This window comes from Dermochelys coriacea, chromosome 1, assembly GCF_009764565.3.
Source record: "Dermochelys coriacea isolate rDerCor1 chromosome 1, rDerCor1.pri.v4, whole genome shotgun sequence".
Taxonomy (NCBI): Eukaryota; Metazoa; Chordata; order Testudines; family Dermochelyidae; genus Dermochelys; species Dermochelys coriacea.
The window spans coordinates 249469335-249496466 of NC_050068.2; the positions used below are offsets into that span (position 1 = coordinate 249469335).

Sequence of the window (27132 nt, forward strand, 5' to 3'; positions counted from 1 at the left end):
GTCCGGCAGCTGTCGGCACTTTCCGTAGGGAGGGGGAGGAGGAGGCGGCGGCCCCCTCCGTCCCGTCCGCCCCGCTCGGTTACATAAGGGAGGCGGCTCCGCCCCCTCCCAGCGCTCGAGCTCTTTCTCTCTGTGTCCTCGCGGAACCCTTCGCTCCCCTCTCCAGCCCCACCCGCCGCTCCGCCCGGAACTGTCACGCGGGGGGAGGAGCGAGCGCGCGCCCTAGCGGCCTGCCTGCTCCGCCTCCAAAGGGAGTTGTGGCACGTGCTTTTCTGTCGCGCGTCCAATACGGCGTAGAGGGCTGGCGGGCACGCTCAAGAGCCGCATCCGCTCGTACGTCTTCGACCTGCTGCTGCTGCTCCTCTCAGGCGGCCAAGTTCCCAGGCGCGCATGCTCAGCGGTGGAGCGTTCACTGGCTAAATGACTGTGTGGGGCGCACGCGCGCGCGCGCCCTCTCTCGTGTCGCTCCGGCGCGCGCGCTCCGTGGGGCTGGCGCGCGCGCGCTGTTGTTATTGGTGCCGCTGGCGGCGGCGGCGGCGGCTGTTGGAGGGGGAGGGTGGCTCAGTCAGTGAGTTCTTTAAAGATGGCCGGAGCGGCGGCGACCGCGACCCCCGTGTACTGTGTGTGCCGGGAGCCCTACGATGTGAGCCGCTTCATGATCGAGTGCGACATCTGCAAGGACTGGTTCCACGGCAGGTAGGGGCCGGGGAGCCCGCGGGGCGAGGAGAGCCCCCGCCCGGGCCGTGGGGGGGGGAGGAGGAGGAGGAACGAGGGGAACAGCCCGGGGGTGGCAGCTATCCCGGTCATAACAGCCGCCCCCAGCGGGAAACAATGCGGGGGCCGCGGACCCCGGCGGGGACCCCTCGCGTCTTTGCGGCCGGACCTCCTGGCAGGGCAGCCGCGAGCGAGCTCCCCCGCCCTCCGATGCCTTCTTGCCCCATGCCACACCGAGCTGCGTAACCCCGCTCGGCGGGGAGCCGCGTGCGGGGTGCCCGGCCCGGCACTGACGGGGTGTCACCCATAAAAGTAAAGGGAGCAACAGATGAGGGGCTCTCGGGCCGCGGGGGGCAGGAGCTGCCCAGAAGTTGAGCTCGCCGGGAGCGGGGAGGGGAAAGTGGGCGCTAAATGTGTGTGTGTGGGGGGGGGATTCCCCCCCCCCGGCTGCCTCCGTCCTGCGGGGTGGGGGTGCCGGCCGCTCAGTGGGGGAGATGGGGTGAGGGATAACCTCTCTTCCCTAGCTGCCTGCCCCGGGCCGGGAGCTCCCGGCTGCGGCCGTGCCTTGGGGTTCGTGGCTCACTCTGTGTTTTGGGTCCGTTCCTGCCTTTTCTGGGTTTGACGTTTCTTGTCCGGTACCAAGCGGCTTCCCCGGCCGCGGCCGGCTCGTGTGTGGTTTGGAAACTGTGCGTGAGAGAGGCCCGAAGCAGCGGCAGCCTGGTGTGTGTGTGTGTGTGTGTGTGGGGGGGGGGTATTCACGGACATTTAAACAAAGAAACAAGTTGGGGGCTCGGCGGCCCAACTGGCTGTTCGGTTCTGACCCCAGCTGCCTGGTTCACGTTTGGCGTCTGTTATTTGTAGAGACCAAGCGCTGGGATATTTACTGAGGAGCCGGTTGTGATTGTAGGAAGTGCGTTTTGATTGACAGCAGGATATTTAAATACCCCCATTTAACAAAAACAGACTCACGATGTAAAGCAGGCTAGACAGGCGAGTGTCCCTCTGCTGGATGTGGCTGGTCAGAACGAGCACATGCTTTTAGTGCTCAGTTCAATTTTCTAGATTCAAGAGACACTGGAGGCAGTGACAAGCTCAAAAGTTATTTGTCCAGTAAATTTTAAAAAATCGATCAATTATTCTGTTGCATAGTCCACTCTGAAAATTTTTTTCGGGTTTGTTTGCCCATTGCAGGTGTACTTGTGTTCTCATATCCCCAGCATGTGGTCCTGTTGTGAGCAGGGAGTGTGCATTGACAATCTGACAGCAGTTCTGACAGCAGCTGCTGGGTGTAGATTTAGGCCCCACATTAAGGTTTTGTTTGAAAATAAAAAACATTTATGTTAGTAACTTTTTTTTACTGGGTGAGGAATATTAATGATTTCAATCTTTTTTTGTTGTTGTTGTTGACCACGTGTTCATAGAATTCAATCAGACTTCACTTATATGATTCTTTCACACAACAGCAAAAGACAGAAAAAGCCTGAGAAGATTGGAAAGTGTAGTTCTAAAACCACAAAAATTAGCAAGGGGATTTAGAAAAGGTGTAGGGTTTGAAACTACTTTTTTTAGTTGATTAGATTTCAAATTGATAGTGATTACCTCTTTATTCTCCTGCACATAAAGAATCTGTTTAGATTTGGAATTGCAGCTTTTTGTTGTCATCACCAATTATCTTCCTGCCCTACTATCTGTTAAATAATATTTTATTTGCTCTGCATTTTTTCAGAGCACAGTGAGATTTGAACTTTCCTTTGCCTATCTGGTTTGAGAAATTTGTTTTAAGCTAAACAATGCATCCTGATACACAGGCCCTTCGATATTTATAGTTTTTAATGGGTCGGGGAGGGTTGAGGGGAAGGAATATTCTGCTCTTTTAAAATTTCTTCTTAAATCAGGATGTACAATGCTTGCCTAATACCATGAAAGGCAACCTCTCTCCTCTCTGGACCGATCACATCTCATGAGGCTGTTAGCTAATGAAATATTATGGTAAGATTCTTTTTTTTTTTTTTTTTTTTTGGTTTAGTTTTGTTTTTTAAAAAAAGGTTCCACATAAGGCCACTGCCATGAAGAATTTGTTATTCAGCTTCGTGAAGTAGCTGCTTCTTGCTGGTACTAATTGGAACATTGATAGCATATAGAAAATAGCAGAAAATGGTATGCCATCCTTCTAGCATCGCAATTGATTTGGGCATATGGTAGTGTAATACATGTTTTACCCAAATTAAAACTCAAATCATTTGCTTTACATAAAGTCATAGACACAAATCTTCACACAGTTTAGGGGATAAATTGTAGGTTACCGTTCTAATATAGAAGGACATGCATACAAGGGTGTTGAACCATTATATTTCCTTGGTCATTAATACCAGGCTCGGTGGTGTGTGCCTGTAATCCCAGCTACTTGGGAGGCTGAGGCTGGCAGATCACTCAGGGATTCTGGATTACAGTGCACTATGCTGGTCAGGTGTCCAGTGCTACTGACAGCCCAGCCAGCGGGTAGCTGAAGGACTGGCTAGAACAGCATGAATGATGTATTGTGATCGGGCCCTCTCTCTGTAGGGGTTGATGGACTGATTGATCAAGGTGGTCATTAACTCTGCACATAAATTATTGGCATTTAAGGGTTAAATTATTGTATTCTAGCAGTTTAAGGAAATTTGCCATTTCAGCAGCAGCATAATAGAGGTTGTACTATGAGGGAAAGGCTTCTTTGTTGCTAAACAGTCAGAATATAACTGATTTTTGAAATTGTTTGAAAATCCTTTGTGTTCTGCTTATTTTTTTTCAATGTTAAGGTATTGAATAGCGTCTAGTTGATCATCCAAAAGGAGATGCCTATTTTACAAGCTTGGTGCCTTTTACAACTGAATGTGTTTCTTCCTGGGTCTGTTTTAGATTTAGATGTTTATATCCTTATCTGTTTAAAATGCTCACAATTTCACAAATGAAGACCCATTCTTGGTGACCATATTTCAAAGTGAGCGAGTTATAGAGGGTCATGAAGAGGAAAACTACAGCACCATTTGTGTGTAATGAACATTACTTTTTGGTATAACATGAAACTTTAAATGATTAAACTTCGGTTTTGGTCATCTCTGAATTCACAGCATTGACATGTAGTTCTCACCCTCAGAAACTTAATTCCATATTTAATCTAACCTGTTGAAAAGAAGTAACTTCATATCCATTCTGGTGAGAATTATTACCAATACAGAATTCTGCCATTTAGTTTTCAGTTATGCCTATGCTCTTTTCCAAATGCGTCTGTGGTGACAGTTCATTTGAAAAGGTAGAATGTTCATGTATTTTGTACTTTGAGGACTGGTTAGTAAAAGTGCAGATGCCTCAAGGTCTCTTCTGCCTTTTAGAAGATTTCCTTATGTCAATTCTCAGGTCTAAGCCTAAATCAAGAGATTGCACTTTATTCTAATTTCTAAAAAAAATTATTCTGTAGAGTAACTATAGTCTATAGAGTCTGAGGATGGTAAATATCTACTTCCAGACATTAAGCTGTTATCAGAACCATTCATTTAATACAACATTGACCTCAAAACCAGTTTTGTGTGTTCCTGTGGCTGTTAGGATATATGATAATGCTAATTACAATGTTTGCCAGATTGAGGATGAGATTTCTTCATTCTTGGTTAAGCAGAGAGAACGTTATGGTTACTTTCTCTTCTGAAATCACTGTCTGTCTCGTGTGAAGGGCCAACCCTCAGAATGCAAGGTTGTGGTGATGGGAAGTGCCTTTTGGAATGCCATTCCTTCTCTAGCCTGTCATGGATGCTTTCAGAAAGAGGTTGGACACTCATCTGTGTCCATTCTGACAATTTATGGATGCTGACAAAGAGAAACTTACAAATAAAGTTATGAAAGGAGACGTTTCATTGGCCAGGAAAGGTTCAAACTGTGTTGGTATCTGGTGTGATTAGGAGGGCAGGAGAAATTAACAACCAGTAACTTTCCCTTCCAGAAATTACTCCTGTTGAAATGGGAATGTTACCTTAAATTTTAATTAAAAAATGCAAATTGAATCACTCCAAATTTAGAAATCTGTGGCTCTCAGCTAAGTTTTCATAACTCACATTTCCCACATTTGTTGCTGTAGTTAACAAGTGAGCTTTTAGGTTCTGACTGACTTTGTTTCTGTGGAAACTAATGTTAGACTGGAAAAAGTAAGGTGAGGGAAGGTTTCTTAAATTTATTTTATCTAATTTAGCACTATTTCCACAGAAGCAAGATAGAAACTCCCAACTCTGTTGTAGTTCAAAAAGGCTATGTCTGTCTCACCCCCACCCCCAAATAAAAACTGTTTTTCTGTTGGCTTTACAACTTTTTAAAAACAAGCCTCCCCGTTTTAACAGCTCACTTCAGACTAGTACTCGGAACATCTGGTATCTGATTCCAGCCCTGCCACAAATTTCCTAACTGAGAACAAGTTGTTCTCTTTGTGCCTCAGTTCTCCTTCTGTGACATGGCTTCTCTTGTCAGAATAAATTCATTAATCTGTGTGAAGTGCTTATATACAACAGTGTTGAGTGCTATAGAAAAGTCTAATTCTTGGAATTGTGTGGATATCTGTTTTGAGTGCAGTTGTCGTGACATACAAATTGGTCAAACACTAGTTTGTGCTGTGTTTGGAAGCAATGCATTATCTTGCCCTTAACATAAATAGTATGTTCCCAATTCTGATGATTGATTTTTTTTTTTAAAAGCCCTGCTCCTTGAGTCATGTGACAATGAGAATCTGACTTTAATTTTTTTTTTTTTTTTTAAAAAGGGAAACTTCTAGCCCTCATTTTGGGGGAGGGGGTCTGAAAATGTGAACACTAAAGGCTCAACTTAGAAGGTTGTTGTTTTTAATTATGATTTTTTTAAAGCTACTCATGACTGAAACCTTACTCAAAATTTTTGAATCCTTAGATTGGGCATAATGTCAACATTTTGTTTCAGTGAATGTTTTTATAATATCATTCTTAAAATTACAGTGGGAGGACAATAAGGTGATTTCATTATGCTAAAGTAGGTGGTGATCAGTTAGAGACCTTGAGTTTTTAATAGTGCCTTTCATGTGAGAAGAATCAAAGTATCTTGTATACATAGGAATCACTTTATCCATTACAGAGTGTTCTGGGGTGACATATAGCTGCTGTTTTAACAAAGTATAACCGTGCAAAATTTAGGACAGGAAGTGAAGAATACTATGTACAATTAAAATCTGTCAGAGAATCTGGGTAGACAGAACTCAATTTTCCAGACTAGAATCCGGCCAGGACATATTGAGCATACTGTATAATTTGTGTGTTAGAACGTTGGTAGTATGTAATACAGTACAAATGAATTATGTAAATAAAAAGATTCCAGGATTGTCACTCTGAAGCGTAGAATGTTCAAATCAGTGTGAAGTGATGGAAACATCTACAAGCATAGTTGAGAGTTCTTTGTTTAGAATATTACCAGGTTCAGCTGTTACAGGGATTCACAGTCTGTTACTATCCAATTAAGTTCTAAGCCATTTTCTGGTTTTTTGACTCTTTCTGAATTGGTTTTGTACAACAGCATGGGTTTTTACATAGTTACCTATATATACTATGCTGCTTAAAAGAGTTTGTTTTAGAATTATCGGTTGAAACAGTTTAGTTGTAATCTATATGGTATTTAATTGCTCTGTATCAATCATATTGTTAGCCTTGCCTGTTTAGTGTACCCATTTGAAAAAAATAAAGAAGCATAATTTAACTTGGTAATCACTTCTTACAGAAAATGTTAAATGTGTTTGTGAAGGCAGTTCCTGTAAAGTGCTAAGTATGAAATTTAACTTGTTAGTAGAGAATTTGTATTGCATCACCATCTAGATAAGTTGCATAGAAAATGTTCCAGTACATTACCTTCCTGTTTGGTTTCTTTGTCATACAATTAATTTGACTGAAGAACTGAAGTAATGGCTTATAAAGGTGCTCTTATTTTCGTGGATGTAGGTTGTTGTGTTCTTTTAATGAATCCAATATTTTTATGTCCTTAATTGTGTACGTAATGGGATCCCTTGTTGGATGGTCCTTAATTCTTAGGATAGAGCAGTGATGGGCAACCTGCAGGCCACATGTGGCCCATCAGGGTAATCCATTGGCAGGCCGTGAGACATTATGTTTACTTTGACCATCTGCAAGCATGGCCCCCTGCATCAGCAAGTGGCTGCGGTTCACCGTTCCCAGCCAATTGGAGCTGTGGGAAGTGGCGGGCTACTGGGATGTGCTGGCTGCTCAGGGCTGGGGCAGGGGGTTGGGTGCAGGAGGGGGTGCAGGATCTGGGAGGGAGTTTGGATGCAGGAGGAGGCTCTGGGCTGGGGTGCAGGAGGGAGTGAGGGGTGTGGTCTCTGGCTGGGTGACGCTTACCTTGGGCAGCTTCTAGTTGGTGGTGCAGCGGGGATAACGCCTGGCTCTGCAATGCTCCCGGAAGCATCTGGCACATCTCTGTGGCCCGTGGTGGGGGGGGTCAGGGCTCCAGGAACTGTCCCCGCAGCTCCCATTGGTCGCAGTTCTCAGCCAATGGGAGCTGTGGAGTCAGCACTTGGGGGGTGGGGGCAGCAGCATGTGGAGATCTCCCTGCCCCTCCCCCAGGGGGTGGGGAGGGCTTCAGGGACATGCTGGCCACTTCTGGGAGTAGTGTAGGGCCAGGGCAGGCAGGGAGCCTGCCTTAGCTCCACTGCACTGCTGGACTTTTAGCAACCTAAAATCTCGTGGTTTGGCTTCAGTAGCCTCTGGGAGATGGAGTCCAATTCCAGGAGACTCCTGGCAAAACCGGGAGGGTTGGCAACCCTAGTTTGCACATGTTTATTAAGCAAATACTTTGCCTGTTGTACAAATACTTGTACTTTCTAGTACATTGTTCTTTCTTTTCAGAACCGTGTCTAAACCATTTTGACTAACTTGTAAAGATTTCCATGTATTCGGTTCACAGGCTTGAAAAGTAATATTCCACAGTCTAAAAAGAATTTATTCCTTTAATAACAGAATTTCAGTCAGCTACGAGACAATAGCAAATTGCCACTGACCTGTTTAGTGATGCGGAAGAACTATTAAGTTGTTTTGGTGAAGTATTTAGGGAATTTAAAATTGTTGAACCATTTCTCATATCTACCAGTCTTTTTTTCCATATTGTGACATTGGCATATGAATACACAGAACTAACTTATATTTTAGAAGTTTCAAGTGTCTTTGGATGTGTTTCTGCTTCATGCCAGTAAGATGGGTTTAAATGGATAGTTCTGTCTTTCCAGGTCAGTTCTGCTTTGAATTGAATTAATACTTAATACCTTTCTCTCCATTACTTTGACATTAAGTAAAGTAGATTTTCTTGCTGAAAGTGTTGAGTTCATTCTTGTTCTGCAGGGCATAAGTGCTTAGGTTTGCCACAAAAGCAAAAAGCTTTGATAGAAGATCATTCTACATTTATTGTAAAAGTCAAATGCAGAGAGTCAAAATATTCTAAATTTTAAATATGTTGTAGTATTAAATCTACTTTCATTTGAAATTCAGTTGACAGACGGCAGCTAGCCTACTAAACTTATTCCTACATTTAATTATGTTTCTATTGACATTAATGTTTTGTTTTTTTATTCACTTTAAGGCTGTCTTAAAAACATTATGCATGAAAGCGGGGGGAGGGAAAGAAAACATTGAGAATTGAAGTTTTTCGTGTTCTTTTTTTTTTTTTTTTTTTTAAAGACAGATTTGATTTGGTCTGGATCATTCTAGAACAGGGGTTGCCAAACTTGGTCCGTGGCTTGTTCAGGGTAAGTCCCTGGCGGGTGGTAAGATGCTTTGTTTACCTGAGTGTCCACAAGTACGGCCACTTGCAGCTCACAGTGGCCGCGTTTCGCCGTTGCCAGCCAATGGGAGCTGTGGGAAGCGGTGGCCGCTTCATAGGAGTGGAGAGTTAGATCATGTGCCATGTCTTAGGGCTTGTCTACACAGCATGTTGCTGTGTGGCAAGCCAGGGTATGATTCCGTAACACGCTAGCTTGCTGTGCAGTGATGTCCTGTGTGGACACTGCTATACAGTGCAGTAAAAGTCCTTGGGGCATGGTTTGGCATTGTATTACTCTTTGAAGTAGTATGCTAAACTGAATTCTGGGACTTTCACTGCGCTTGTAGCAATGTCCATACGGGACTCTACTTCATGGTAAGATGATGTGCTACAAAGTCACACCCTAGCTTGCCGCCTTGTAAATTGCTGTTAGACAAACTCTCACTCTAAGGTACGAATGTCAAACCATGGGTTGGATTCATCCTTTTGGATATGTGGCCCCCATGACATATCAGATTCTGTGGAATCCAAGCTTTTACTTTCAAAATGAGCTTCTAACACTCACGGTTGCAAAGAATACCTTCCTAACATGAACTGTGTAATCAATGCAATTCTATATTTCTGAGTCTGCAGATAGCCCAGAACAACTAGATGTGTGTAGGACAACTCATCTTACTGGAATGTTAACTCTGTCAGTGATGACACTTTTTTATATAACTGTTTAGTGGCTAGAATGAGGAATAGTATAGGAGTGAATCCTATGGCAGGTGAAAATTGGGAAGGACATCTAGAAAGAACAGTAGAAAGACATGCATTGAAAAATGTGCCAGAGGGAAATCAGCTAGATCTAGGGTAATAGCTCCAGTACCTTTGTTAAAAGAAAAGGAGTACTTGTGGCACCTTAGAGACTAACAAATTTATTTGAGCATAAGCTTTCGTGAGCCACAGCTCACTTCATCGGATGCATTCAGTGTTGTTGCTCATATCTTTGTCAAGCACTAGCACAGTGAAACTTACATTAATCTAGGCAATTTCACAGCTGCCCATAGGGCTCTGAAATGTTGGTCCATTTTTTTCTCTAATGTTTAAAAAGAAAATAGTTTCAATCTCATTCAAAATTTTTCATTTTTGTTGGCAAAAAATTGAGATGCAAACTTGGTTTGTTTTTCCTTTTTCTCACTCTCCCTCCGGTCCCCTTTCCCCACTAGAAAAGGGGGAGGGGCAATTTTACAAGGTTTAAAAAATAATGGAGGGAAAAAATTCAAAAGTTTAAAATAAATTCATGTTCTTGATGAAATTATTTGTCAAATTTTGACCAGTCCTCCTTTTGAATAGCAGTGAAACTTTAGGAGTTGTCTACATGAACTCATAGTTTGCAACAAGCTAGGGTGTAAATCTGCTTGGCACTAGCTTGTGCATACACAAAGTGTAGGGTTGCCAACTTTCTACTCACACAAAACTGAACGCTCTCTTGCCCCGCCCATGCCACACCCCTTTTCCAAGGCCCTGACCTATGCTCACTCCATCCCCCTTTCCTCTGTTGCTCGCTCGCTCTCCCCACCCTTACTTACTCTCTCATTTTCACTGGAGTGTGGGAGGGGGCCAGAAATGAGGGGTTCAGGGTGTGGGAGGGGACTTTGGGCTGGGGCAGGGGGTTGGAGTGTGGGGGTATGGGAGGGCTCTGATGTGGGGCTGGGGATGAGGGATTTGGGATGCAGGAGGGGGTTGGTGCAGGGGTGTGTGTGAGGGTCCTGGCTTGGGGTGCACTTTGGGGTGGGGCTGGGGATAAGGGGTTTGGGGTGCAGGAAGTGCTCTGGGCTGGGTCTGAGGGGTTCGGAGGGCAGGAGGGGGATCAGGGCTGGGGCAGGGTGCTGGGACCTGAGACGGAGTCAGGGGTGCAGGGTCTGGGCAGTGTTTACCTCAAGCAGCTCCCGGAAGCAGCGGCATATCCGTTCTACAGCTCCTAGGCAGAAGCGGGGCCAGGTGACTCTGCCTGCTGCACTGTTCACAGGCGCCACCCCCATAGCTCCCATTGGCCACAGTTCCCGGTCAATGGGAGCTGTGGGGGCAGCGCTTAGGGCAGGGGCAGCATGCAGATCCCCCTGGCTACCCCTACCTGTAGGAGCTAGATGGGGGATATGCCAGCTGCTTCCTGGGAGCCATGCAGCGTGGAGGCTAGAAGGAAGCCTACTACCCCCACTGTGTGGCACTGCCAACCAGACAGTCAATAGCCGGTCAGCAGTGCTGACCTGAGCCGTTAGGATCCCTTTTCGACCAGGTGTTGCAGTCAAAAATGGGACACCTGGTCACCCTAACTAAGTGTCTGTGTGGACCCTGCTGTAGTGCACTAGAAGTTCTCCTATGCACTTTAATCTATTCTGCTTGAAACAGGAATAGATCAAAGAGCATTACAGAACTTTTAGTGTGTGGCAGCAGGGTCCACACAGACACTTAGTTTGTGGGCAGGCTAGTGTGGGGTAGATATAAATCCTAGCTTGCTGCAAACTAACCATTCATGTAGGCAAGCCCTTATTAGTTTCAGTTTTATACTGTTGCTGTTTCAAAAACCTGTGTGGGTAGCAGCCTTGGCACTCGTAATCCCCACAAGCTCAGTTTGGCTGTGAACTTTTGATTCTTCACTGACATAATAAAGACTAGAAATCCATGGTTAATACCTACATCACCTTTCAAAGTTGTTAGCGATTGGACTGTCTATGTTGGACCGTACAGACTTGCTTAGGATGTGCATATATATTAATACAAAAATGTAATTGTAAAATTTCAAAAACATTCAAAGACATTAGTTCGGTGGTCCCCAAACTTTTTACCTTGCCCCCGCCCTTACCCCGTCCATGCCTGTCCCCTGGGGCCAGGAGCAGGGCCATGGCTCTGGGAGGGGGGAGAAGCGGACAGAGGTAAGGGGGCTGAGGCTGGGGCCATAGCTGGGGGCGGGTGCAGGGGTGGCAGTCAGTGCCCCTTGGGAAGTGGCCTGGGTCACAGCCATACCCCTTGAACATTCCTCCATGCATCTCTGAGGGGCGGGTGTGCCCCACAGATTTGGGACCTATGCATTTGTTCTTATCAGAGTAATAGATTATGTTCAATTTTGAATTTCTAGGTCAAATTGAGCTATCCTAGGGTAAAAATATTGCAATATTTTTCAAACAGTGAAGAGATGAAAATTCTATTTTATGAATCACTTGTCCAGTTTACTTTCTTGATTTGCTAAAAATATTCTTTTGACAATGAAATGTTTCTAGTGACTGGTCCACATAGAAGATAGCCTACTACTACTAGCAGGTGCTCTGTTAGCTCAGATGTTAGAGTATTCCTTCATGTTCTCCTTTTAAGCTAATCCCTTCAGGCCTCATCCACTTTTGAAAGTTGTACTGGAATAACTGTCAATGAGGGGTTCTAGTTTTTTTTTTTTAAAAACCACCATAACTATACTGTTATAAACACTAGCGTGGACACAGTTGTTCTGATACAGAAGTGCCACTTCCTGTACCAGAATAAGCACCTTTGTACTGGCATAACTGTGTCCATAATCAGTGGTGATGGGATTTATTCTACTTAACTACACTAGTATAGTTAAAGTGGTACAGTTTATGTGTAGACAACGTCTTGGTCTATTTGTCCCTTGTCCACAATCTCGCTCTTTCCTCTTTCCTTGGCTTGAAACCGAAGTCCTTATGTACATGCACAAGTTGCACCATTTAAAATAAAATGTTTTTAAAACTGATTAAATTAAACTCATGCAAAAGACACCGTGGATGCTCTTTTTTTCTTTTTTTTTTTTTTTTGGCATAAATCAGGTTTATTTCTTTTCAGCTATTGACTCAAGGTAAACAAAAGAGGGCTTGATTTAAACCAAAAGAAGTGGCCATATTGCCTTTTGTATCAGTTTAATTTAATCAATTAAAAAAATTGAATGGTGCAACTTCTTTGTGTAGATAAAGCTACTACAGTAGAACCCCAGAGTTACAAGCAAGTGGGTTCTAGCTCACGAAAGCTTATGCCCTAATAAATTTGTTAGTCTCTAAGGTGCCACAAGGACTCCTCGTTTTTTCTGAACAGAACGTTATGGTGATTCTTTCAATAATTTACATCTGAACATTGACTTAATACATTTTTGAAACTTTACTGTGCAGAAGAAAAATGCTGCTTTTAACTATCTTAATTTAAATGAAACAAACACAGAAATAGTTTCCTTACTTTTTGAAATCTTTTTTTAAACTTTTTTTTTAAAGTAGTCTGTTTAACACAGTAGTCTATTGTATTTGCTTTCTTTTTTTGTCTCTGCTGCTGCCGGATTATGTACTTCCGGTTCCAAATGATGTTTGTGTGTGGTTGATTGGTCAGTCTGTAATTCTGGTGTTCGTAACTCTGAGGTTCTGCTGTATTGTGGATGAAATTTACTTGCAGAGCTGTGTCCCTAAAAACAGTGCCATTTTACTTTGCATTGACATGTCTTTTCTCCTCCATCAGTAAATCAACTTCCTCCCCATGCTAATCAGTATTAACCACCCACAAATAAAATCAGTTTTTGATATTTTTCTTTCCATCACATACAACTCCAATTAATCCATCCTGGACTGCTTCCTAAATAAAACAAAAAAAATTGAATTTTTTTATTCGAACTACGCCCCACAATAAATTAATTCTGCACTCACCCTTATTCATAAATAAATGAACGAGAAGGAGCTCTCACCTTTCTCTACAAATGAAGGAATTGCTAAGCCTCTCTGTTTTTCTTGGCTCTACTGCTGTTACCATCCTGGACTCCAAGGAAGCTCTCTGCCTCTTAATCCATTTTTCCATATGGACAGTTATCTTACCTAAGAGGGAGCTGAGGTGTGCTAGACAGAAAATTGTGGGCTGTGTTATCTGCCCAGCAGCTATTGCTGTCTGGCTGCCCACTCTAAAGGTAGTATTGCTGCAGCAGCAGCACACAAGTAAATGTGGCAGTGCCATACCATGCCACCCCTACTACTTCACCTTCTCAGAGCTGGGTGGCCGGAGAACAGTGGCTGTATCCCCATCCCCACAAGAACCCCAGTTCCCTTCTTACTCACCCAGCACTCAGAAGAACTCCAGTGCTTCTTGCACCCTATCTACCTCTGCCAACTCGTCCCCTCCCTTCTGCTCCGCAAAAAAGCCCTGCATATCCTAGACCAGAGGTCCAAACTCGTGGCCCGCAGGCTGCATGCGGCCCGCAGAGTTATTTGCTGTGGCTCGCCATGCGCCCCGTGCTCTCCCCCCGAGTTATTTCTGAGGCCGCCAAGCTCCCCTCCCCCCCAGTACGCCACGTCCCCACTCCTCTGCCTACCTCCGGGCTCTTCCCGCTGCCAAACAGCTGTTTGGCAATGCTTAGCACTTTCCCGGGGGGGAGGAGTGGGGAGCCATGTGCTCAGGAGAGGACGTGGAGAAGAGGCAGGGCAGGGATTTGGGGAAGGGGTTGGAATGGGGGCAGGGAAGGGGGGGGAAGAGGCAGGTCAGGGTCTCATGGAAGGGGTGGAGTAGGGGTGGGGCCGGGGGCACTGCGGGAGGGTGTCAGTGATGCAGCTCTCAGGCCAACGTACTAGTCCTCATGTGGCCCTCGTGGTAATTTGAGTTTGAGATCCCTGTCCTAGACCCACGTCCGCAGCCCATCATGTAGCTCAGAACCTAGGTCCCTTAAGGCACCGAGCCTACAGCCCCAACACATGCACACTGCCCTCATCCAGACCTCTCCCCCGCGACTCACCCAGTTTCTATGCTCCCTTGGACTGGCCATAACTTATGTCCCCCCCCCCCCCCCCCGCCCCCAGCACCTGTTATGGCAGGTACCTTTAGCCATAGCCCTGAGAGTGGAGCCAAACCCAGGCCAAAGATGTCCTGGAAGGAGGCGGGGAACTCCTCTGACAACCTTCACAGAGACTCGGTGTAGCCAACTGCTTCAAAGAGATGCACCTAGCTTCTCTCCAATGCCTGAATGGTCCACCTCCTATTGCACTTGAGCTGTCCAAGTCAGCGTGGCTTCCTCCCAGGGAGGTCCCCTGGTTGCTAGTGAGCCGGTTCAAAGAGCAATGGGTGTTGTGAGTGGAGGCCAGACCAGGAGCTCCACCTCTGCAAGATTGCACCACACGGGCGAGAGTCTGGGATCCCTTGCCATATCCTCAGGCACTCCCCAGCCACTATGTGTGTGGTTCAAATAGGTTGTACGTATCAGCCCCTATAGCTGCCAGCAGCAATAGAAAAGTAAGGGTGGTAATACCATACCATGCCACCCTTACTTTTGCGTAAAGTTTGGCCTTTGTTCAGGGAGGGGTGGCTATGGGGTGGGGATGGCAAAGGAAAATTTTGGAGTGGCTATAGCCCTTGCAAGTCCCCCACCCCCAGTGTTGTCCCTGTTGCAGTATAAAACAAGAGAGTTGATCTCCGTGGTATTCCAAACACAAACCATTTAGACATTTATAAGTTAGACATGTTAAATGACTTCCAGAAAAAAGCTAGCTGACACTGCTTTCTAGCCACCCAGTACTGAAGGCAGGGCAGAAGTGGCTGCTGGCCAGGCACCCAGGTCTGAAGGGAGAAAGAAAATTTGGTCACTGGCTGCAGATGACAGGTGGTCACTCTTCACAGTTAAATTATATGCCTCGTTCATGGGGCTTCAAGAAATGCCTTTCTCGCAAAGAGGTGATCCCTGTTGCAGACAAGCACTCCCAGTGCAAACACTTGGGGAAGGCTACATTCAGCAAAAGTGTGATCTCTGCCAGCAACTCAGGCCCTGGTCTTCTAAGAATAGAGAGGTCAGATAGAAGATCATGTTAATGGAGGCGGCTCTCTGGACCCTTGCCACAAGTTACCTGGCAGACGTGTGTCTTCCCCATAGCCCTCAACATCTAAATGCTGATGGTTGAAGAAACAAGCCACTGACTCCTCTTGTAAATTGTTGAAAAAGAGAGTGGGAAGTCCCCATAGTGAGCCTTGAGATAGCCACAAACTGTTTCCAGCATGCTTGGTTTCCTTGGTACTGACAGCACAGTAACAATCCCAGCCTGGTATTCACGGCTTGTGGAAATCTACAGTGGCAGGTACAATTGACAAGCCTACGAACCTGATGGGCCTGGGCACGGAGTCAATGGTGCAGAGGGACAAGGACAGGAATAAGCACTCTGCTAAGAAGGCATTGCTGGTATGCAATTCTCCAATAGTCATTGACACCTGATCCAGCACCAGAGCAACTGGTACAGGCAAGATTCTCATCCCTCCCACACCTCTCTGGTACCTCTAATGGCACTGAGTCAGTCAGTACCGCCAGTATTCCGACACTCAAGGGACCTTTGTGTATCAGATGTACTGGAGTCTCTTCTTCTTGGTACCAGCTCTGCCCAGCACGGGAATCTTCCCCGCTACCCTGCCATGCTCCCCTGCTCTCTAGTGAGGGTTTAGATAGCGAACTGGAGGAGGTGGTGTAACAGTACTCCTCCCAAGCCCTTACGGTGCCCAATATCAACAGAGCACTCAGGCACACTCTTGGATGGCCCCACCACTGCCATCCTGATACAGCCACCCATGGGCACCACCACTGAGCTCAGTGCCACTACCACCCCAGTGGCCATACTTGGACTCTTGGGCTGCATATAGCCACCATGCCTCTCAAGCTTTTAGGCCCACCCAAGAACCCTTGAGGTGCACCACTTCTGTCTCTGTATCCAGAGTTTCAGAACCTCCAGAAGAAATCGTGGAGGAACAGGAGGGCAGTGTTGAGGAAGAGGCTGATCCTGTCATGTCTCCCTGGATGAGGCAGTCATGCCTCCCCCACCATCTCTGGTGGATGACTTTCACCTCTTCCAGGACCTGGCAGAGAGTGGCAAATACCACTAGAAGAAGTCAAGGACACCCACCATCATCATCTCCTTGACATACTCCATCCTCCTCCTCAAAAATTGCTCTACCCATTAACAAGATAATTCTGGACCCTGCAATAACTATTTGGCAGACCTCAGCATTGGTGGCACCTGCCTGAGAGCAGACAGACAAAAATATTATGTCCCAGTGAGAGAGACTGAATTCCTCTTCTTCCATCCTTCACCCAACTCCATTGTGATGGACGCTATTAATTCCTACAGCCATCGGTACCAGATGACGTCCACTGCCTATGATGAGGACTGGAAGTGCTTGGACCTTTTGGGGAGGAAGGAATACTCCTTGGCTGTGCTTCAGTTTCAAATTGCCTCAACATCTATGAGGCAAAGGGTTCTACTCAGCACTTACCTTAGGTGGCTCCCGGAAGCGGCCAGTATGTCCTTCTGGCTCTAAGGCTCACGGGCAGCCAGGCACCTCTCCGCACTGCCCCGTCCACAAGCGCCACCCCCCAGTTCCTAGCCAATGGGAGCTGCGGAGCTGGCACTCTGGGTGAGGGCAGCATGTGGAATCTCTATTGCCTGGCCGCCCCTGTGCCTACGGCTGCAGGAACATGCTGCTGCTTCCAGGAGCCATGCAGAGCTAGGGCAGTCAGGGAGCCTACCTTGGTCCCATTGTGCCGCCAACTGGACTTTTAATGGCCTGGTCAGGGGTGCTGCCTGGAGCTGCCAGGGTCCCTTTTCGACCAGGTGTTCCAGTCGAAAAATGGACACCTGGCAACCCTACAATCTGGATGTAAGTTGAGGATGGAAGAGCTTGAATCTGGTGACAATCAAGATGTCTCAGCACCAGAAGGCCTGCTGATCCTTCTGAACAATGTATAAATCCACCTATATTTTTGCAAAGCTCCCATACTTGCTTTCCCTGATAAAGCTACATAGTTTAGAGATAATAGGGGCCCTTAGCAGTATCTAAAATAGACTGAACTCGTACTCTTTTGTGTCTTAAATTGTTGGCACATAGAGAAAGTTTCCTCCTTTGATTACGTCTGTTCAGCAGTTTGTCTAAATGGAGGAGGTTTTGTAAAGAAACCCGTTACGACTTTGCAAGTGACACAGTGCTAAGGGTTTGAGACCAGACTTTTCCAGGTTCAGGATGACTTCCTTAGCATGTCTGAGTGATATCTGTCATAGCAGGTCTGAGGTCTGTTTATACTATCACATACGTTACATTTTTGGTAACTAGGTCTGATGCCCATTACAGGATCCTGCAATATTTAATAAAGTAGTATTTCTCAGACTTACTTCTTTGAGAGTTGGTAGTGCGTTTTCCAGTAATGGGGAATCTAATGGTTCTAATGTATTTGCTTCTGGTCGGGCCTGCAATGTGCTAGGTGCTGCACAAACAAAAAAAGGTACTGTTCTTGCCCAAAAATCTCAGACTATACTCTCAGGAAGAGAGGAGGATTACTTAAATAACTGTAATTCTTTGTCTTCATGCACACCTGAAGTGTGCATCTATACAATGTTTTTGTACTGTGGTTACTGGTAAGTAACTCTTTAAAGATTTTTTTGACAATGGATAAATGTAAGCAGAAATATACACTGGCCCCATATTGAGTAGTTTGCTCTATATGAGGAACTACTTATTTACCTAGTTCATAGCGATTTGGCATAGGTGTAAGAAACAAATGAGTCAACATAAGAGCTGAATATTATCTTTCAGAAAGTCTTTGACAAAGTCCCTCACCAAAGGCTCTTAAGCAAAGTAAGCTGTCATGGAGTAAGAGGGAAGGTCCTCTCATGGATCAGTAACTGGTTAAAAGATAAGAAACAAAGGGTAGGAATAAATGGTCCGTTTTCAGAACGGAGAGAGCTAAATAGTTGTGTCCCCAGGGCTTGCTACTGGGACCATTACTGTTCAACATATTAATAAATGATCTGGAAAAAGGGGTAAATAATGAGGTGGGAAAATTTGCAGATGATACAAAACTACTCAAGATAGTTAGGTTCAAAGCAGACTGCAAAGAGTTACAAAAGGATCTCACAAAACTAGGTGACTGGTAACAAAATGGCAGATGAAATTCAATGTTGATTAATGCAAAATAATGCACTTTGGAAAACATAATCCTAACTATACATATAAAGTAGTGGGGTCAAAATTTAGCTGTTACCACCCAAGAAAGAGATCTTGGTGTCATTGTGGATAGTTCTCTGAAAACATCCACTCAATGTGCAACAGCAGTCAAAAAAGCTAACAATGTTGGGAATCATTAAGAAAGGGATTGGTGATAAATATCCTATTGCCTCTATATAAATCCCTGGTATGCCCACATCTTGAATACTGAATTTGAGTAAATCTCAAAAAAGATGTATAGAAATTGGAAAAGGTACAGAAAAGGACAACAAAAATTATTAGGGGTATGGAACAGCTTCTATATGAGGAGCAATTAATAAGGCTGGGACTTTTCAACTTGGAAAAGAGATGACGAAGGGGGGATATGATTGAAGTCTAGTAAAAAAACATGACTGGTTTGGAGAAAGTAAATAAGGAAGTGTTATTTATTCCTTCTCATAACACAAGAACTAGGGGTCATCAAATAAAATTAATAGGCAGCAGGTTTAAAACAAACAAAAGGAAGTGTTTTTTCACACAACGCACAGTCAACCTGTGGAACTCTTTGCCAGAGGATGTTGTAACGGCTAAGACAATAACAGGGTTCAAAAAAGAACTAGATAAGTTCATGGAGGATAGGTCCGTCAATGGCTATTAGCCAGGATGGGCAGGGATGGTGTCCCTAGCCTCTGTTTGCCAGAAGCTAGGAATGGGTGACAAGGGATGGATCACTTGATGATTACCTGTTCTGTTCATTCCCTCTGAAACACCAGGTGCTGGCCACTGTTGGAAGAGAGGATACTGGGCTAGATGGATCTAGTATGCCCATTCTTATCTTTGTTTACTAATAATGTAGTATTGGAATGACACTGGAATATAATGGATGACTATTGGTTCCTCTTTTCACAAAAGAAAATTCAGTTTGGTCAATTCTTAGTAGAGTGATATAAAAACGAACATCTTTGGGATCCTTTGTGTCTAAGGCTACTTTCTTGTCAGTCAGTTTTATCTTGGATCTAAAGTTTAAATGACTTAGTTTTACTCTCTGAATATTAATGATCTGTCTTAGTTATTTAGACTAGTCTTCAAATACAGTTCATTTTTTCAGCTTGTTTTTTCTCTACAGAAGGAAATGTTTGTATCTGATGACATTTTCAATCTGTTTCTCAGTCTTCATCTGCAACCCAAGTTCTAAAATCTTTTGATTTGTTTAATTTTGCTCCCTGAAGGAGTGACAAATTGTGACTTAAACAGAACACTTTCTGCTTACAGAATATCTCCAGAGCCATTTGGTGGATTGGGACAGTGACATCTTTAGCACTTTCTGTTGTCTTAATCTTCAGATTTTGCTTACTTGGCGTCCTATTGACACTTGGAGACAGTTGACTTGAATTAATGACTAACCAGACTTCCATGGGATCTGCCAAACTGATTTGGTATCTCCACTCCCATTCCCCTGGATAAAAATGCTCACATTGGCATTCTTTTCTCGGACAAGGAGTGGGAAGGGTTATTCTTTGCTTATTTTGCAGTAGTTGAAAGCTGGTACTGCAAATAAAGGTACAACTAATGTATAAGTGTTTAGTTGGCATGTGCAACCTAGAGACAAAACTGAGCATAGGAACTGTAGGCCATGTTTTAGTCAAAATATAATGCAATTATTTGCAAAACCTGTTTAATATAAAAACCTTTTCTATAGTAAATTTGTAGAAATTTGTTTTGATTTGCGATAGTTTGAAAATTAACAATAATACCTTGTATTTAAAAAGGTATGGTATTGATCTTTAACACGTACATAACTATTGCAAGCACAAAGTAGCTAAAATGGGGATTTTATTTCTGTTTTATAAAAGCATCTTTTGGAGAGAGAAAATCCTGTGGAGGTATCATTTTTAAAATTTATTTTAAAGCCCCTTCAAAATTAGTTTTATTTAATATGCATTCTATACACTTTTATGTGAGGTTAAATCATTTTGTTTTAAGGTTCTCTTCATTGTACAAAAAACCAAACAAACCCAAAACAACCTCTATATAAACCCCTAGCTAATATTACTTATTTGGAAAGGATTATATTGGTGGTGGTGGGAAGGTATATTTATAATCAGTTGTTACAGGTACAGTTCTACTGTTTCACTTTGCAAACACCTCATGGAGACTCCATTTAACTGCCTTGAAACTTCAGTTTTGTACTTCATTTCTGTAGTCAAATATTAGTGTTAAACAGCTTTTAAAGCTCTTTTTTGGATGGGAAAGGAGAGGAGAAACTGAATAGGAGTGGGGTTTGGGGAAAAAAAAGGGTTGAATGTTTGGTATCCTCAAACGTTTTGTGTACATGTTTTCTTACCTGTTTTCTTTCTGGAACTGCCTTCCAGTGGGAGTAGTGGAGGATAAAAAACCCCCTTAGCTTAGCTTGATACGTTTATGGAGGAGGATGGTATGATGAGACAGCCTACAATGGCAGGTAGCTGATCTGCGATAGAGGGCAGCAAATATTTTCAATGGCTGGTGATGGGACACTATATGAAGAGGGCCCTGAGTTACTACAGGGAATACTTTCATAGGTGTGTGTCTGGTGGGTATTTTCCACATGCTCAGAGTCTAACTGATTGCTATATTTGGGTTGGAATTTCCCCCCGCTCAGATTGTCAGACCCTGGGTTTCTTTACCTTCCTCTGCAGCATGGGTGGGCTCCAGCTGTGTGCTAATTGGACCGCAGGTTGAGAACCGCTGGACTAGATGATCATGATGGTCCCTTCTGGCCTTAAAGTTTGAGTGTACATGTTGTACGAAGATTGTGGATACTTTGTGGTGCACTTAGAAAAGTTTTCTATGGCAATAGTCAGTGGCAGATTGGCCTTTGGTTTAGACTGATGCTGTCTGGAAGGAGTTTGACTTGTGGCTCTCAATTCTAGTGAATTAAAGAGTTTCATGGCGTTCTTTTAATATATATGGTATTTTTAAAGATTTTTTTAAGTTTGTCCTTTATAATAAAAATAAAAATGAAAAATGTACCTTCTGAAATCATCTTAAAACTAAAGGAGTACCTGTGGCACCTCAGAGACTAATAAATTTATTTGAGCATAAGCTTTCGTGAGCTACAGCTCACTTCACAAAAGCTTATGCTCAAATAAATTTGTTAGTCTCTAAGGTGCAACAAGTGCTCCTTTTCTTTTTGCGAATACAGACTAACACGGCTGCTACTCTGAAACCCATCTTAAAACTCTATCACAATTTAAGGCATGGGGGAGATCATCTTTTAATAATCTGGTTGAGATTTTTGATAGCTGTGAAATTACCCAATGAGACCTACGTATTTTTATAAAAGGTTATATATGATAAATCTTCTTTATGTGGTCAGTGGGAGCATTTAATATTTTCTTGTTACACTTAATAGCATTTCTATTTTATCTTTAGACCACTTCTAATGTATTATTATAGACAATAAAATAAACATTTGTGTAAATACAACTATTTATTTTGAATGCAGAGCAGTTCAACTTTGATGCAGAGTTCATTAGTTGTGTTCCGTGAATACAAACATTTTAACTGACTTCTCATGCTACCATATATAAACACTTGTGACTAAATGTGATAAAAGATACCTAGACGGCAGTGGATGTCACTGAAGAGCGCACTCTTCTTGACAAGTCGGATATAGCACGCGAGCTTTGCCTTTTTTTAACCAATTTGCTGTCGATCTTGGGTCTGTTATGGCTTGGGGTCTAATTTACATGGCAATAGTATTGGTAATTATCTGTTTGAATTGGATTTATTAATATGAATGTTCAGTCTTGTCTGTTTTGTAAACTTTTATGATTAGTGCCCTACCAAATTCACGGACCTGAAAAACGTGTCATGGACCGTGAAATCTGTTTCTTTGTGTGTTTACTTTATACTACACAGATTTCACAGGGGAGAACAGTGTTTCTCAAAGTGGGGGTCCTGACCCAAAATGAAGTTGCAGGGAGGGGTATCCCAAGGTTATTTTAGGGCAGTTGAAGTATTGTCACCCTTATTTCTGTGCTGCCTTCAGAGCTGGATGTCTGGAGAGGTTGCTGTTGGCCAGGTGCCCAGCTCTGAAGGCAGCAGCGCAGAATAAGGGTGGCAATACCATACCATGCCATCCTTAATTCTGTGCTACTGCTCGTGGTGGATCTGCCTTCAGCGCTGGGCTCCCAGCCAGCAGCCGCTGCTCTCCAGCTACCCAGCTTTGAAGGTAGCGCTGCCACCAGCACCAGCGCAGAAGTAAGAGAAGCAGTACCGCGACACCCCCCCACTCCAGCTCCTTTTTGTGTCAGGACCCGTATAATTACAACATTGTGAAATTTCAGATTTAAATATCTGTAATCATGAAATTTACGACTTTTAAAATCCTAGGACTGTGAAATTGACCAAAATGGACCATGAATTTGGTAGGGCCCTATTTATGATATAAAAACCGTTCTTTAATCTTTCATCATTATTTATGAACAAGTCACATATTTTCACGTGAGGAATTCTGTCAAACTTTGGATGCCTCTTAGCAAAAAGAGTATTTAAACAATAAAATTTGTCTTGAGAAAATTCTATATAAACACTGCTTTTCTAAATCATTAATCTCTAGTGATGCAAAACCTGCAAAATACCACTATCGATACTTCATTTCATATCCAGCTATCTTGAATAGAAAAACTGACCTTTTCCAACCTTGTTGGGTTTTTATAGCCATCCATATATGTTGGTGTAATCTTACTAAGAGAGGAACTAACCTGCTGTAATATTTGGGCCAAATTATTTATTTATTTTTTAACTGGCCTAATTGTAGGTATTTTATAACAAGCGTGATAAAAAAAAGTTTGCTTATTCAAAAGGATGCATATGTTTTGCAGAGCAGAAGAATACACTTAGTGTGGTCACTGTTAGGTGCTGTTGCAAGGGAAGGTATGAGGAAAAATGAATAGTATACTTTATTTCCCTTTGATGTTTGAGAGAATAGTGGTTGTGTGTTTTAAAAAATTTTTTTTATGTACAGTATGCTACCGAAGACATGCATTGCCACATGGGAAGCAACAAAGCTTCCATAATGTCTTCTGTAAACTACCAGCATTTAGACTTGAGTAATACATTTTTTCTGGCTTTGCTTTAATTACCTTGCACACCCTGCTTCTTGTAATTAAGATCAAAGCATTTGTGTAGTTACACTGTGGAATTTACTTCCATCTGGTTACTTTTTATCAGATACTTTAATGGTTTTCCCAATTAAACTTTGATTTGCATATTGTTAAAGTAGCTGTATAGATGCTGAAAGTGACACACATAGTTTGGCTTTAGAGTGGAGTCTTAATGTATGTAGTTCTGACTGCGTAGAGCTGCAGTATGGTCTGGTAAATGGTGCTAGACTTAACATTTTTTTTGGGAGGGGGCGGGATAGAGAGGAAAATAAAAGGACTTGGACTCTTGAGACTTTTTTTTTTATTCTCATGAGCATTGAAAACAATTTTTTTCTTTTCAGCTGTGTCAAAGTAGAGGAGCACCATGCTGTTGACATTGATCTGTACCACTGTCCCAACTGTGCAGTTCTTCATGGACCATCCTTAAGTAAGTACTGAATGCTCAGACAAAGATCAAGGGTGTAAATGATTATGTATGTTCAGTCTCCAACCTGGAACTGGGAAAAAATTGTTGGGAAGGACATTCAAAATGTAACAGGCTATTTATGGCTAATTCTAAGTTTTTAAAAAGTAGTCTGGGGAGGTTCACATGATGCACGGCAGAGATAAATTGGGTTAGAGCACCTAAAGACTTTTTTCCTAACTGTCATTATCCCATAATGTAAACCACAACTAAAGATCAAACCCAGAGAAATTTAACTGAATATTTGGATTGTGACTGGAGTTTGAAGAAAACAAAACTGAGTTGTAGGGGAGAGAGGACGGTGGTGACTTGAGTGTAGGCAACGATGGTGCATCATTCTTCTCAGGTTTCATTGGACACTGGTGAATATAGCAGGGAAGTGAAAACTGACAAAATCCTAAAGGACCACACTATAAAAACAAGGCATTCTTATTCAAGTGATTGCTCATGTCCATTCCGTTGTAGGTGTGAGTGCTTGTCACACGTGCCGGTGCCGGAATTTTTTCCCTCTGAGATATCTGTAGGGGACTGGCTCTGACACTGTCTGGAGTGGTGTGCGTATGCGGTGGTATAAGAGGTGCTGTCAGCTCCCCCTTCCCTCAGTTCCTTCTTACCGCCTGTGATGGTGCTGGAACATCTCCTTGCCTCAGCAAGCTTACATCTCTCAGCTGTGTCTAGTTGTGAACTTTTTGTATATAGTTGTTAAAAACTTGTATACTATTATAGTTCCAGTAGTGTTAGAGTTAGTAATAGTTGGTTAATCTGAGACAGAACTTAGCCTAGGGATGGGTCATGCACTAGTCCCTAGGCTTCAAGCCTTGTGACTGCTGCAAGAAACGTATGCCAGTCAGTGATCCCCATAAATGCTGCCTAAAGTGCTTGGGGGAACCAATGTGAGCGACCAGTGTCGCATCTAAGAGCTTCAGGCCATAAACTAAAAAGGAGTGGGACATTCGTCTTTGAGCGCTCCTTATGGAGTCAGCCCTCGCACTGACATCGGAGCCGACTAGATCGGACTCTGCTCTGAGAACTGCAGCCTCAGTGCTGAGCACACCGCCGGCACCAACCTCACAGTCCCATCCCCAGTACCGGCTAAAAAAGCAGAGAGGCTGGAAGAGGGCATTTTCCTGCTTCCTGTGAAGGGAAGGAGAGAGCTGGAGGAGATAAAAGACCCACAAGGGGCAGCTCTTTCGCTCTGGACTGTGGCCTACTGAGCTGTCGAGCCCCCTTCAATCCCTGCCCGCCACCCCAAAAAGCGGCAGAGGCACTCGGCAGTGCTGTCCATGCCGGAGGTCTTTCAGGTTGCTACAGACATATTGTCCCTTCTGGTGCTGTCCACGCCAGCTACTGGGGTGCCCCGTTCAAGGGGGGAAAACCTGCCCTGGGACCCTTCCAGCAGTCTCTGTCTGTGCAGGGGATGCCCCACCAGCTCTCGCCTGAACAGCACCACTAGCCCCGGATGCTAAGTTCCTGGCATTGTTCCCCCATCTGCAGGCAGTGTTCACCGGGACCCTGGCGTTGATCGCTGGCAGTCTGGTGTAGACTCTTGGACACGTGTCGCCAGTCCCCAGAGTTCTGGTGCCTGGAGCATCCGAATCTCCAGTTTGTCGGTACAGATCTCCGTGTGTGTGTTGATGGTCTCTAAGACATCGATCCTCTTGCTCCCGGTCCACGGAGCAGCACCGTTCTCATTGCGTGAAGTGTCAATCACAGCACCGAGAGACATGGGCCTGGTACAGCTCCCCAGCAGAGGTCCACGGAGAGAGCCGACGGGAACGGGGTAGACAGGCAACATCAGTCCCGTTCTGGTCCCCCCCAGACAAGCCTCCCCTTGCTCGGGCTCTAAAAGTGAGGAGTAAGACCTGCCTGCAGGCCAAGGCCACCCGCTGGGGGCATCGGCATTTCTTTCTGGGCCCCCAGGGGCTGCATGGCCCCAGGGCCAATGACCAACCCCAACACCTGTGGAACTCCTGGGCATGGCCAACCCCTGACATCTGTGGAACCCGGGGTATTTCCCCAACCATCGCAGGGGCATTGGTCCGTCTCAGAAGCATCAGAAAGGTGGTCAGCCACAGTCTCCCTCCCACCCCCTGGCTTGTAAGTGGAATCAGAGAAAGCTCCCCAGGGACAGCCAGCTCCAGTTGAAGCTCCCCTGTCAGAGGCAGTGGAGTTACCAGGCCCATCTATACCTGTCTCCTCATTATCTTCGACTGACGAGGCGATACCAGGGCCCTCTCACATGGTTCCTCAGTTTGACACACAAGCCCACCAGCAACTTTTGAAGAGGGTGGCATTGAACCTCGGACTGGAAGCAGAGTTGCTGGTGGAGCCTTCAAGATTCCCTGTTCAACGTGCTGAGTGCAGCAGCCTCCTTGAAGGTGGAATTACCAGTACACGAGGGAGTTGTGAAACTGAGCCAGGCCTTTTGGCAAAGCCCATCCTGCCTGCCCCACCCCCCCCCGCCCAAGTGGGTGGAGCGAGAGTACTATGTCTCCGCTAAGGGGTTTGAATACCTGTACATACCCCCCCGCCCCAAGCTCACTGGCACTGTCAGCAGCCAAGGAGCATGATAGACCAGGCCCACCGGGATCGACCCCTAAGAATAAGGAGGCTTGATCTTTTTGGTAGAAAGATTTATTCTATGGCCAGCCTCCAGCTAAGAGTGGCCAAACATCAGGCCCTAATTGGCCACTATAATCATAACATCTGGCAGTCCATGGCCAAGTTCATAGACTCGCTGCCTGAAGAGCCCAGGATGGAATTCCTGGCTATTCTGGAGGCGGGCAGAGCGGTAGTCAGGACAGCCCTCCAAGTGGCTTCAGATGCGGCAGACTCCACGGCCTGGTCTATGGCCTCGGCTTCGTGGCAGAGATTCGGCAGTCCATCCAGGACCTCCCCTTCGACAGCTTGGCGCTGTTTGCAGAACAGACAGCAAGTTGCACGGCCTAAAGGACTCTAGGGCCCCTTCGTGCTCGGTGTTGCCTGTACACCCTGGTTGCCCACGAGAAAGCAGTTCAAGCCGCAATAGTCCCA

At 44.7% G+C, this 27132-nt stretch overlaps 1 protein-coding gene across 2 annotated transcripts in view; it reads left to right on the forward strand.

Moving 5' to 3' along the window:
- Nucleotides 1-303: 303 nt before the first annotated feature.
- KDM7A (lysine demethylase 7A) overlaps nt 304-27132 on the forward strand; it is a 97959-nt gene continuing 71130 nt past the window's right edge. The window contains exons 1-2 of one of the 2 annotated variants that reach the window (XM_038415733.2): nt 304-696; nt 23978-24063. In XM_038415733.2, coding sequence (XP_038271661.1) covers nt 584-696; nt 23978-24063 — 199 coding nt within the window. In that variant the 5' untranslated portion in view covers nt 304-583. The remainder of the gene's footprint in view (nt 697-23977; nt 24064-27132) is intronic. The other variant, XM_043518863.1, reaches the window with a different exon arrangement.